The 14,052-nt window shown below is 48.3% G+C and overlaps 1 protein-coding gene across 1 annotated transcript in view; it reads right to left on the bottom strand.

Moving 5' to 3' along the window:
- SLCO3A1 (solute carrier organic anion transporter family member 3A1) overlaps positions 1-14,052 on the bottom strand; it is a 148,645-nt gene that overhangs the window by 16,761 nt on the left and 117,832 nt on the right. Inside the window, exons 5-7 of the mRNA XM_063142660.1 lie at positions 12,866-12,964; positions 8,901-9,167; positions 1,460-1,624 (exon numbers count right to left, since the gene is read on the bottom strand). Of these exons, the coding sequence (XP_062998730.1) occupies positions 1,460-1,624; positions 8,901-9,167; positions 12,866-12,964 (531 nt within the window). The remainder of the gene's footprint in view (positions 1-1,459; positions 1,625-8,900; positions 9,168-12,865; positions 12,965-14,052) is intronic.

A 14,052-nucleotide genomic window follows, 5' to 3' on the forward strand; every position in this document is an offset into this window, starting at 1 on the left:
GCGCATAAAGCCAAAGGAGCAGAGATAAAACCTCCAGTCATAAATTAAAAACCATTAAAAGCTGGATGGAATGAGAATGTTTTCAAAGCCCACCTAAATGCTGTCAGGGGTGGAGAGAGTCACCTTCTTTGGGTGGGAATTCCATAAGTGGGGTGCTAGGACCGAAAAGACCCTGGCCCTTTCTACACCTAAAGGTTCTCCCAGGAAAATGGAGGGATCCTCCCTGCCTGCTCTCAGGATCCCCTGTGTGGCATTTGGATGCACAGGAACGATCCTGGGATGATCCCGGGATATAGGGCTGGTGTAGACGTGCCCCCCATCTCCCGTTCCCATCAACTGAAACTGTTTTGGGAGTGGGACATATAAGAGGGCCTCTGAAGATGACCTCATCCTACAGGCGGCTTCATATGGAAGGAGGTGATCTCTCAGGTATCCCGGCCTAAAGTTGTTTAGGGCTTTATAGGTAAGCATCAGCACCTTAAATTGGGCCTGGAAATGAAGAGGAAACTAGCGCGGTTGACATCAAGCTGCTCCAGGTTTCGGAGGGCTTTGGGGTAGGTCACCCCCCAATGGGCCCCTCCCTCAGTGAGTATAGCTACCACTGCCACCAACTGGTATTGCTCCTTATTCTTTTTCTCGCCATTGCTACTGTAAGGAAGGGGTTAAGTGTACAAAGAATTGCTGTTTTTAAGAATTTTACTCATTGTCTATTGTCTGTGATAGAATTGCAGAAGTACCGCTTATCTCTCCACCTGGCCGTGGGCGTGAGGCCATCTCCTGGCTCCGTCAAGGCGAGAGAAGTGGCCTTGGGGCAATTTGCATCTGTGAAGGGAAAAAATGGCCCATCCGGAGGGAGGGGGGAGTAGAATAGCTGAGTGGCCATAAAAGTCTACCAAACGTGGGGCCTGGCGCCTGAGCTGAAGGACACCTGGCTGGGGAAGTATATTCTGTAACAATGTATTAATATTGCTGGTATTTGGGTTCAGGGTGTTATTTCTGTATTAATTTTAGTAGCTAATCTGATGTGTTGCTTGCCTCTTACCCTTCCAATTTCAATAAAGGATTGGGCCTAACCCTTTCAATTTGAGAGCTGTGTGCTTTATTCCAAGATCTGTGCAAAATCCAGTGGACAGCCAGTTTGGCTGAGTGTGGTTTCCTTTACAGCTACTACCACTGGCTTGCTCGACAGGCAGAGAGCTGGGGAGCAAGGTGGCATCTGCTCCTGCTCCGTTTCTCCATCACCTTTGGCCGTCTGGGCCAGAGCGAGAGCAGGTGAGCAAGCAGGCTGCAACGGCGAAGAGGAGGAGCAACTGTTGGAGCTCTTGCCAGTGGGCCCCTGCTGGTGTAGGGAACCTTGGCAGGGACCCGACCACGCCTACCCGTGACGCCGGCCCTGTCCTGCACCCGCTGCTTGGGATGGCCAAGGGAATGGCCAAGCATCTGGATGGGGGAGACTCACCCAACAGCTGGTTGGCTGACGACGTCGTGAGATTGAACTGCTGCTCCAGGTATTTGCCGAGGAAGGCGGCAAAGCCGGCCACCACCGCGATCTCCATGCACGCAGCAAGGACGATGCAGGTGAACACTGGGTTGGAGAGCAGGTGCTTGGTGACTTTGGGGATCACTGGAAGGGAGGAAGAAGAGGAAGGGTGATGTCGTAAAGGTGTTCTGTTTGAGCTTTCCTAGGCACCCTGCCTTGAGATGTTCTCCTGGGAGCCAGCAGCCTGTGGAAGAAGACTTCAGTCTGCCACATGGGTGAGGGGTTCCATCATGTGGGTCTTGTGCTTGCTGGTTCTGTGGGAAAGATACGCAGCATTGGCCCATTTAAACTTTTCCAAGCCATGCCCATCTTCAGAAACTTGACTATGCAGGAGGGCAGGAGGAGAACAAACGGTTGGACTTTTCAGGAAAGGAGATTCTGGCTAAGCGTTAGGAGAAACGTCCTAAAGGCATCAAATGCTTGGCAGTCAAACACACTGCCTGGGGAGGTGGTGGGCTCTCTTTCCTTGGAGGAATTTAAGAGTGGGAGGAGGCAGATGGCTATCGGCTAGGGATGGTGTAGCTGCATCCTCCATTGCAGATCCTGTACTGAGCAGGGGGTGGACTAGATGACCTGCAAGGTCCCTTCCAATTCTATGGTTCTACGAAGTGGTTCTTGCTTAGGCCGTGGCACTGGGGGTGCCAGATTCCAGGGTTGGAAGATCCGAGGTTTCCTGAATGAGACTTTGCGTCTCTAAGGGTGCTATTCTATCGAGCTCAGACGCGTCAAATCAGCCAATGCAGGCCAGGAGGACCGGTGGAGGCAGACTTTGTTAGATGGTCTTTTTAGCCCATCTAGTGAGGGCGCTATGGAGGGGCAAGGAAGGAGGAGGGAACTGATATACTGGCCTCTCCTGTCTGCTACCCTCCCAGCCCACCAGAATTCACCCTTTCCTCCTCCTCCAAGGTCACTTTTCCAACCTCGGAGGGCAGTTCTTCCCATGCCGGCTGCAAGGGGGCAGAGGCAGAGAAGGTGCTTAGGTTCCAACTCCCCCTTCCGAGGTTGGAACACTGTCTCTGACCTCAGAACGGAGAATCCAAATATTCATATGAATGAATATTTTCTTACAGTGCAATCTTATATATATCTACTCAGGAAGAAATCCATTGAGTCAACGTGATCCACCCCCAAGTAAGTTGGCACAGGGTTGCATTCTAAAGCTGAGGAATGTCCAAGTCCTTACAATCTTAGCGTTGACTTTGAACTGGTGGATTTCAGAGAAGGATAAAAGGCTGTTGAGGGAATCGGTGTTAATCATGGAAGGGCCACCCCCTCCATTTCCCAAGTGATTATTCAAAGCTGTCATCATAAGATTCTTATCTTCGTATCAATTTCACCCAGTGCTGATTTTGTGAGTCACGTTTGGAACGGTGCGGCATAAATGTCAGAAATCCGAACCCTCCCTAATGACACCACCACCACCACCCTGCCTGGCCTGGAGCCCATCTACACTTGTCTAGATGAAACGTAACAAGTTGGCAGAGATGATGTCAGCAGTCACGTGATGCTGTTGTTGTTACGTTTCTTCTGACTTTTAAAACCGTTCCACTTTCTGTTAAAATCGTTTTAAAACTAACAATGTGCCCCAACCTTTCGTTGTATTCAATGCTGTCTTTCAAAGTCATGTCTCGTGACCATGGTCTTTGCTTCCTGATTAGGACAAGTGAGGGCTTTTCTAGGGGAGCGAGAGCTGGCACAACGCGACGAGGAGGAGGGAGGGCGGTGAAAGAGGGGACAGAGGCTTAATTTTTTTAAAAAACCGCTTATCTTTCGGGGCGCACGTGGCCCCTTTAAGACGCTGCAGGGCTTCCCTCGTCCCTACGCGTCGCCCCGCCTCCCTGCCGGCTTATCCCGGCAGGTCTAGCTCAGAGTCACCGGAAGAAGGAGGTTTACTTCAGAGCTGGTATGAGCATAATGAAGAACGTTCTAAAGAAGAGTGTGCCCGGGTAAAACGATAGAAGAAAAGGTATTTCGATTGACTAGGCTCAAGTTGCATTTTGTAACGTAGCAAGGGAGGACGCAACAATGCACTTAAACAACGGTGTAATGAAAAGTGTAGATCCCGCCCCGGATTGCTATGAGGATAGCACAGGGCCATCGACAGGCTACACAGCATATCATGAGAACATGCAGTTCACTTTGAGTTACTGGGTCAGGAGCACAACATTTCGGGGCTTTCTGTGAACTGATTTGGTTCTTTGGTTGTTATTATTATTATTACTGTATTCCTTCCGATTCTAAGACACCATCAATTGTAAGACGCCCACTAATTTCAGTACCACCAACAGAAAAAAAGCTTTGATTCTAAGAAATAACAAACGCACCCGCGATTCTAAGACGCACCCCGTTTTTAGAGATGTTTATATGGGGGAAAAAGTGTGTCTTAGAATCAAAGAAATACGGTATTATTATTTACATTTATATACCGCCCCATAGCCAAAGCTCTCGGGGGGGGGGGGGTTTACAAAGATTAAAACATTGAACATTAAAAACTGATCTACAAAATTTAAATCCATAAAAAGCATAAAAGCAGATTAGATACGATATCCATTTAAAATAACTATTCTGGGTCAGTTAAAACTCAACATATGCTGTTAAATGCCTGAGAAAAGAGGAAAGTCTTGACCTGGTACCAAAAAGATAACAATGTTGGCTCCAGGCAAGCCTCATTGGGGAGATTGTTCCATAATTGTTGAACGGCCTGCCGGAAGAGATTCATAACTAGCCTTTTCCGGCAGGCCTACCCAGATCAATGTAAAAACAAGAATTTTTAAGATGTGTTGATTCATGTACTAATGTTGTTCCCTGCCTCGATCCAAAGGGAGAGGCAGGTAAGAAATAAATATATTATGATGTATTATTGTTGTTGTTGTTGTTGTTGTTATTATAATTGGGGGGCCACCACTGAAAAGGCCCTTTCCCTTGTTGCCATCCTCCAAGCTTCCCTCGGAGTAGGCACCTAGAGGAGGACCTTAGATGTTGATCGTAGCATACGGGGAGGTTCATGTGCCCCAAATGTTGGGCTAGGGAGGGACCCACCTTCCATTAAAGAGATAACCCACCAGAGGCAAATGGGCAACTCTTTGTGGGTAACCTCAGCAAATTCCTACCCAACAGGTTAACCTGGCTGGCTCTACATTTGCTCTTTGTTGAGGTCTTTAAAAATCCTCACCTCCCCAGCGCAGAGAAGTTCTGACCAAGAGTCTACCTTTCCTCTCCACTCCCCACTCTGCAACTTGCAGTTTGTGTTTAGGAAGGGGGGATTTGACGATCAGCTGCCCCCAACCCTTGAAACCCTTTGAAAGATGCAAATTACCCTCCATGGGTCTGTTTGCTGCCCAGAACACCAGCAACGTTGAATTCGCCCAGACCAACGCCGGATCATCTCTATCTTGCACATAACTGCACCCAATACCATACCATCCACTAGCGTGCGCATGTATGAAATCCCCATGTTCATTTCCAATTAACCCTATAGAGTCCTCAAGGCATGGCCCTTTAGCCACGAAACTCATGCAAGATGCTCTCTTTGTTTTCGAGAAGGGAACGTGAGAGCAGAGAAAGAGAGAGAGAGAGAGAGAGATTGCCTTACAAAGTGTCTCTTAAGCTAATGAATCAGACAGAGCATTTTCTACTTCGGTGAGCATTTTAATTATTCCGGAGATAACACAGCTTGAGCGAGATGGACTGCTAATGTGAGCAAGAAGAACCTCGTCTCGCCTTGATACCTGGCGACCAACTCCTCCGTGAATTCAATGTGAAAATCATTACATTTGAAAATTATCTCTCTCAAGTGCTGCCGAAGCCGCGGAGGGGCTTGTTCACTTTTTACATATTCTGCCTCCTCTTCCCCCCTCGCTTCCTTCCTCCCTCGCTTTGCATTTTTGAGGTCTGAAGAACGGCCCTTTTCTCCTGTATCAACTGCTGATTCTTCCTTTGGATGCTCAAATGTTAAACTTGGTGGCTGCCATAGCTAGGAGCAAGAAGTGACAGGAGGCGAACACACGCAGTGACTGTTCACACCACACGCTAACCCACACTCAGTGGTTGAGGGTGGGTTGTTGTTGAACTGTGGGTTGTTCATAGAATCATAGAATAGCAGAGTTGGAAGGGGCCCACAAGGCCATCGAGTCCAACCCCCTGCTCAATGCAGGAATCCACCCTAAAGCATCCCTGGCAGATGGTTGTCCAGCTGCCTCTCGAAGGCCTCTAGTGTGGGAGAGCCCACAACCTCCCTAGGAAACTGATTCCATTGTTGTACTGCTCTAACAGTCAGGAAGTTTGTTTGTTTATTGAACTGTGGGTGTTGCCTGAACCCAGGACATTTCCCACAGGGTGGCTTGATAACAAAGTTAAGTTCTGGGGTGAACTTACTTCAGTCAGCTAAAATTAGGCTGACATCAGTTTCCCAGAGGACCTTTTCTTCTGTCGCCCCCAGATTATGGAATGGCCTGCTGGAGGAGATTCGTAAAATTAACTCTCTGTGTGATTTTAAGGCAGCTTTAAAGACTAGCCTTTTCCGGCAGGCCTATCCAGATCAATGTAAAAACAAGAATTTTTAAGATGTAAATTCCTGTTCTAATATTGTTCCCCGCCTCGATCTAAAGGGAGAGGCTGGTAAGGAATTATTATTATTATTATTATTATTATTATTATTATTATTATTATTATTACCACCATGGAGTGTGGCTTGTTAATCATCTGGAACAAGCCAACAATAAACCACTGATTCTCAAGGTGGCTTGTTTGAGGGAAAAAAGCCAAGCTGAATGGTTATCAAGCCTGGGTTGATGTCCTGGGTTCAGGCAACAGCCCATGGTTCAATAAACAACCCATGGTTCAACGACAACCCATACTCAACCACTGAGTGTGGGTTAGCGTGTGGTGTGAACAGTCACTGGGTGTGTTTGCCTACTGTCGTGCTGCGTTCAGACAACATGATAACCCACTGTACTACGACAACTTGTGGTTCAAAAACGACAACCCACATTCATCCACTAAATGTGGGCTAGTGTGTTGTGCGAACCCAGTCACACACGCATTGGCCACCAGGAAGGTGGATTTAGGCTCACCTTTCCCCTGACATGCTGCTTTCGGATGTATAACAGCAATGAGGAATGTATGGCCATCCAGCTGTTGAACTGCAACTCCCAACAGGCAAGCCAGCACAGGCAATGGAGAAGGATTATGGGAGTTGGAGTCACACATTCGCCACCCAAGGATAGGGAGTACATCTTAATGTAGCAAAATACGCAAATATTTCACTTGCAAACGGCAAGACATAAACTGGAGGGCGTGTGTGTGTGTGTGTGTGTGTGTTGTGTCTCTAGTTCTAGCCAGCCAATGCAGAGACAGGGGTGGGGGGTAAGAGTGAGCGAGCGAGCGAGCGAGCGAACGCACAAGGCAGCTCCAGGATGGGAGACGCTGCCTCTTCTGTTATCAAGATAAACTCAACATCAAGGAGACGCTGGTCCCTTTGATTTCTCCATCTGCCTTTGTTGATCAAAGGTAGCCCTTTTTCTTCTTTTTTCATTGCAGATTTAAAAACCCATCTCCTCATCCAGGCCCAGAAACATCCCCCGGGGGGAGAGATGTTGTGTCATTGCCCCAGCTGGATGGACGGTCCCGCCCTCACGTTGGGAAAGCCAAGCTTCACTTTGGAAGCCCCAAGCCGCCTCTTCTCGTTGGATATCTGCCAGTGATCGAGCAGCTCTACACCCCACCCCACCCACGGATGCGGACTTTGAACATCCCCTTTAAATAAGTGTTTTTTACTGGACTGATGCACTGAGCATTGCCGGTTGGCTGAGCCTAGGCCCCACACTGATGTCCCACAACACTCCAAAGCAAGGCTGCACCACGAGACATCAAAATGATGCCTGGTTGGCCACTGTGTGAACAGAGTGCTGGACTAGATGGACCCTTGGTCTGATCCAGCAGGGCTCCTCTTAAGTTCTTATGCCTGATGCTGTTGTTATTTCTTCAGGGCTCCTTGTACCCGGAGGTAGTTCTGGAACTCAAACCCGTTGGTGGGTTCAAGCTACCTCCAGCCTCCCTCTCTCTCCCTCCCTCTCTCCCTCCCTCTCTCTCTCGCGCTGGGCATGTCTACACCAGCCCTATATCCCAGGACCGTCCCTGTGCATCCAAATGCCACACAGGGGATCCTGGGAGCAGGCAGGGACGACCCCTCCATTTTCCTGGGAGAACCCTTAGGTGTAGAAAGGGCCTCTCTCTCATTCTCCATCTCATGTCTCTTCCAGCAAAGCTCACCTGCAATTGTCTGTGTAGGTGGGTTCATGCAGAACCCTCCCTTTGAAATCTGCAGTGTCACAGTCACTATGCAAGAGCAGGTCATGATGCAGCATTCGGTATTGGCTGCAAATATCAGTGGCTACTAGCCCTGATGTCTGTGTTGTGCTATCTCTGGTATCTGAGGCAATGAGCCTGTGTGCACCAGTTACTGGGGAACATGGGTGGGAGGGTGCTGTTGCACCATGTCCTGCTTGTTGGTCCCTGGCCGATGGCTGGTTGGCCACTGTGTGAACAGAGTGCTGGACTAGATGGACCCTTAGTCTGATCCAGCAAGGCACTTCTTAGGCTCTTAATAGCCAGAGTCTGGAAAACCTGAAAAGCTACCTTGGTGGGTCAAGCCAAGATCCATAAGGAAGAGTCCAGCTAATCAGACCAAGGGTCCATTTAGGGCGCAATCCTATGCATGTTTAGACAGAGAAAAGTCCTACAGAGCCCAGCATTCCCCAGCCAGCACAGCATCGGTCCCTTAACCCATGGTCCCAGAAGCCACCAGTGAGGGAGGAAGCAGCAGCCAGGCACCTCTCCACCGTGCCTGGGTCCAGCTCCAGCTGAGAGCCCCCTCCCTCCTGCTGTCAACTGTCACTGCTGAACTTTGCAACTAAGATTGTAGTGCCTGAATTTGCTTTCCTTTTCCCCCTCCTCCTCCTCCCTCCCAATCCCCTTTCCTTTTGTGTCATGTCTTTTAGATTGTAAGCCTGTGGGCAGGGACTGTTAAGAAATACTTTTGTAAGCCGCCGTGAGAGCCTTTTTTGGCTGAATGGCGGCATAAAAATCCCTAACTAACTAACTAACTAACTAACTAAATAAATTAGCCTTGCATGCTGTGCAACGGAAGCAATTTTTCAGGGATTGGGGCCCTGGCAAGGAAGCCGCCCTATTAAAACCACAGCAACAATTGCACGGGGAAATAGTTGGAGGCCAGGGTATGGCGGATCTGCCGGCGGCTGGCGAGGCGAGCGTGATTCCGTATCAGGTGACGAATCTGACCAGCCATTAACCTGTCGGCTCCCGCGGAAGAGCCACACGGGCTACAAGGGAAGTGTGTCACCTCTCAGCTGCTGGAAGCAGGAGGGGGTGTCTTCAGTTCCCACGGAGAGCCGCGGGAGCACCCCATTGCTCGGCTTCGGCCGCTCGTCGTCCCGTTCCGGCAGCATGGCTTGCTCGGCCTCGGTCAGCTGCTCCGGCCGGAGGCTCAGGGATTGCGGGAATCCAAACATCGGGAGAGACGAGAAGAAAAGTAAGGCACCACAGAGCAAGAAGCCCGCCCACCACGCGCCAATCCACCTTGGGTCATCCGGGGTGATGTCCAGCTTACCTGTAAAGAACAAAGAGACAGGCTATTTATTAATCAGGTTGGAGGGGGGAGGGTTGGAGAACACAAGGAAGTCCGCGAGCAGTTCGGGATGGGTCACGGAACAACCACCCCCATGATGGGACTCAGGAGTAGGGATGCAAACTTTTGTAAACCGCCCAGAGAGCTTCAGTTATGGGGCGGTATATGAATGTATATAAATAAATAAATGTAGGGAGAAATTCGTTTCAGTTCATTCTTGATTGGGATTTACCCAATTTGCACCTCTTGGACTGAACCCGGAATCGAACGCAATCTGCCGTCGAGGTCTGAACCTTTCCAAGATTGCAGTGTGATTTGTGGGCCCCCAAAATGCGCTTGCTTATTTATTTATTTATTTATTTATTTATTTATTTATTTATTACATTTATATACCGCCCCACAGCCGAAGCTCTCTGGGCGGTTCACAAAAGCTTGACAGCACACGTCCTAGAAAACAAAGATCGTGATCCAGCATGGACACGAGTCAGAACGAGTGTCGAGGTGGAATTTGGAGAACCTCTCCCAAGATTGAGTTCTACTCGCCTGTACCATTTCTATTCAGGATCGCAGCAAATACCACCCAGTGGTCTTAGAACTTCAGAACAGGACATCGCAACATGAGAAAGAAATTGCACTTCACCAAAGTCTTCCCTAATCTGGCGCCCTCCAGATGTTTTGGACTGCAATTCCCATCAGTCAAGCCACCATGGCCACTTGTCAGGAATGTTGGGAGTTGTCATCCAAAACATCAGTCGGGAGAAGGGTTTTGCATGCACTGAGCTACAGATCTTCCTTTAAAAATAGAATGATTCCAGTCCTCATGATCCTAAATGAAGAGCTGGTTTAAGCAGTGGAGGCCAGTGTCTCTAATTTCGGTGGGGCTGTGAATCCATTCTGGGTCACCTTGTTTACTTCCTCTCTCAAAAGAAGAAGTAATGAGGGACAAACGCACGGACGGAGAAGCAACGGTAAGCAAACGCGATTTCCCTCTAAGTGATGATGCTCATAGCCCTGTGGGCAGTGAAATCCTTCTCCTTTCCCTTCACCCTCATTCACCGCCCAGCGCACTTATCTCGCCACCATTTTAGCATCGGTGTGGTGTGCGTTTTTACAATATTTGAACCAGCGCAGTTGCAAAAAAATTAAAAAGGTTTTGCTGCGGCTATTCTATCTGCTCCTTTTTTTTTTTGTCGTACGAAAAAAGATGGGAAAATCGGTGGAGAAAGATGGGAGGGTTACAAACGGAAGATGATGCTGTCCAAACCCCCGTAAAATTCTGTGAATGAGGCAGGACGATGGTTGGATAAAAGCCTCGTCTGGAAGCACCCCGGTCTGCTAAGAATCACAACCAGATATAATCAAACTAATTTAGTAAGTTTCACAACCTGATCTAGTCAGTTTCACAACCGGACTAGAAAACTAGCCAACTTGATTTTCCCCTGGTTGTTTGTTGGCTCTGAAAGGGAAATATACCAGGGTTCTGTAGACATAACTGATATAGGGCCTGTTCAGATGGCACGCTAAGCCACGGTTAGGCAGCTAACTCTTTTGCAGCAAATGGTTAATGAGCGGGTTTAAACCGTAGTTATGTAGCCACCATAGTTAGGAATGGTTCACACGACACGCTGAGCCATAATGTTTAGCTCAAAATGCTTAACCACCATGGCTTAGCGTGTCATCTGAACGGGGTCACAGTTGTTTTGAAATCCTGACCAGCCTCACCGATATAGTTGTTTTGAAATCCTGACTGACTGATTATAATTCTAAACCAATTGGCACAATTGTACCTCTAATTAACCTAAGTTTTGTATCTTAACTGGCCTAGTGCTGTGCTGTAGCGTTTGTGTTGATACCGTTATTGAAGACCTTGTCCTTTCTGTTTTGCATAACTTTCTAAAGCCACCACTTGGGGGATCCTGAGCAGTCAATTTCCCAGCTGAAGAAACCCAAAGTTTGGTCATGGGCATCCTTCGCAGAGCCTGGCGTTTTAAGATTCCCTGACAGCAGTGATGTCCCACAAGCAGACATCTAGTTGTAGAGAGATTAAAGGCTTATGGCAGGGATGGTCTTGGCCACTCTCTGAGCGGCACCCAAAGCCAGAGGGACCCCACCCACTTTTCAGTGATCGCTGCACTCATCAGCTGGGCTGCAGGGTATACAACACTGTTGACGAGCTCCAGCTGCTAATAGCGGGGGACAAATTGCCATCGTAGTGGTGACTACTTGGGATGGGAGAGGTTTTTACCTCCCCGTACCACAATACCGAGACCTTGGTGAGCAGGAGGGGAAACATGTACGTACGTGTCTGTGTCGAAGCGTGCGTGTGTGTGTGATCAGGCCTCCATCCCCACTGCCAGTAGGTGTCCACCAACACCAAAAAGGTTGTGCATCTCTGCTCTATGGGGACTTTGGTGATAGCTTTCAAAGCAAAGGCTCTGCAGAAGTTCTAGATTTTGCAGCGAAGGAGAACAGCGCGCGGATAGCCACAGAGGGGAAATTGTTGCTTTCTAGCTACCTCTGCTGGCCAAAGGAATTAGTCGTGGCACATCCAAAGAGCCTGCTCCTTGAAATCGCACGTTCTTTGCGCCTGCATTGCTTGTTCCAGAATGAGAAACGAGCCAATACAGTTTGTCGGACAAGCTAGTTTTCAAAGCCACAAATAGGAGCTTTCAAGTTACACTGACCTTTTCTTTTCTTACGCTTTGGTGTTCAGACATTCATACACGTTCAGATTTGCAGGCTCTACAGAAGACTGAGGCTTTGAACAGTGGAGGAATGGGTGGCTGGAGAAGCCAATTAGATTGCTGTTATGTTTTGCTGATCTTCAGGGCTTTTTAAAGCCTGATCAATCCACATCCTGTGTTCTGCAGGTGCCGACACAGGAGACGCCTTCTGAGCGAACCCAGCCCTTTGCACCATCGGGTTCGGTGCTGCCTACACTGATGGCTAGTGGCGCCTTACGGGGTTGAAACAGGACTCCCTCCCAGCCCTAACCAGAGATGCTGGTGACTGAACCGGGAACCTTTTTGCATGCACTGAGCTACAGATCTTCCTTTAAAAATAGAATGATTCCAGTCCTCATGATCCTAAATGAAGAGCTGGTTTAAGCAGTGGAGGCCAATGTCTCTAATTTCGGTGGGGCTGTGAATCCTTTCTGGGTCTCCATCAGAACCAGCCAGGATTCTACAGAAGCTATTTTGGGGGTAGGGTTGAGTGACTTGGACGGCTCCTTTAGAGCTCTGACTGGAACCCAGAATGGATTTACAGTCCCACTAAAATCAAAACCACTGGCCTCTACTGGGTTTAATCATGAACACAGGAAGCTGCCTAATAACTAACCAACCACTGGTCCATCTGACTGGGAGTAGCTATCTAGACCTTCAGCTGGGGATCTTTCACAACCCCACCTGGAGATTGAACCTGGGACATTCTGTATGTGAAACATGTGCTCTCCTACTGAGCTACAGTCCTCGTTCCACGTGACTCAAAGGCTGGTGAGTTCACTTGACAATTAAGTGACCTGTAAAAAAGAAACGGTGTCTTCCCATTCGAAGTCTTTCAAAATGCAATGGTTTCTCTGCCGCCCCCTGGCACTGCGAATCATGCAGTCCAAAGATCCATCACCTCTTATTCACGCGCAGGGAAGGGGGGGGGGGCGAGTAAAAGAAGAGTCTCCTTACGTGTGTCAATGAAGACAGCATCCACGTAGATTTTGGTACAGAAAGAGCCCAAGATAAATCCACAGGCTGGTCCAAATACCAGCATTGTAAACAAGATCCCTGCAAGGAAACACAAAACAACACAGCAGAGGTTAATGAGTCGTACGTCCTGGGGCTGGGGCAAAGTTCTCACAGAGGTGGTCAACTTTTGTCTGGGCTGTACCACTTGGGTTTGGACTGCTGGGGGGTGGGGGAGGGCCAGGATGGGTTAGGGATCATGTGAATAAAGTGATTCCAGACAGAAATATTCCTTTCCCATAAACAACTATCAGGGAGAAAGGTTCCGACTGATGTCTTAGTTTTCTATGTGGATGGCTACAACCCTACTTTGGAGTAACTGAGAACAGATTACAAATTTTAGGTTTGTTAAGGTTCCAGCAGCAGGGACACCAAGTCCCATTTTCCTCCCAGTATATAAGATTCCAGTCCTCATAGTTCTAAAAGAAATGAAGAGCTGTTTTAAATAGGTGCATAGGAACTTCACGGCATAATTTCCCCCTCTGACAAATCTGATACCAGAAGTGCAAAAATTCTCCTCCAGAAACTGAACAAAAGCAAAATTGGTACATGAAAAGACAAAACGTTTGAGAAACTGTTTCTCATTATGGACGGATTACAGGTGATTCTTCTCCTCCTCCTCCTTCTTCTTCTCCTTCAAGTCTGAGATTCCACCGCTAGAGGGTACTATGAACTAAAACACTTGCATAACAGGGGAAAAAGCCAGCATGCCATACAAAACCCCCCAGCAACATATCATGTTTGTTATGCATTACAGAAGCTGAGCTGAGCTGGGCGCTGGAAGTTCCCTCCATTAACTGTCACCTGGCAGCAGAATCTGGCTACAGCAAGGGATGTACGGAACTTGTAAAATCTCTCCCATCTGTGTTTTGCGGATTTGCCATGTGCTTTTCGTTCTGTCATCCATTCGTTGGCGGAATCAAATCTTCCTCCCATTTCCTGAATTTGCGCAAATTCGTACTTGGAAAAGTGTGCAAAGAGTAATTTAAGTTATTTTTAAGAGTAATAGCATACCATCAGATTTATACCATAAGAAAATAAGAAGAGCCCTGCTGGATCAGACCAAGGGTCCATCTAGTCCAGCACTCTGTTCACACAGTGGCCAACCAGCCAAATCCTCATTCAGGGCC

The sequence above is a fragment of the Elgaria multicarinata genome, chromosome 16 (assembly GCF_023053635.1).
Source record: "Elgaria multicarinata webbii isolate HBS135686 ecotype San Diego chromosome 16, rElgMul1.1.pri, whole genome shotgun sequence".
Classification (NCBI taxonomy): Eukaryota; Metazoa; Chordata; class Lepidosauria; order Squamata; family Anguidae; genus Elgaria; species Elgaria multicarinata.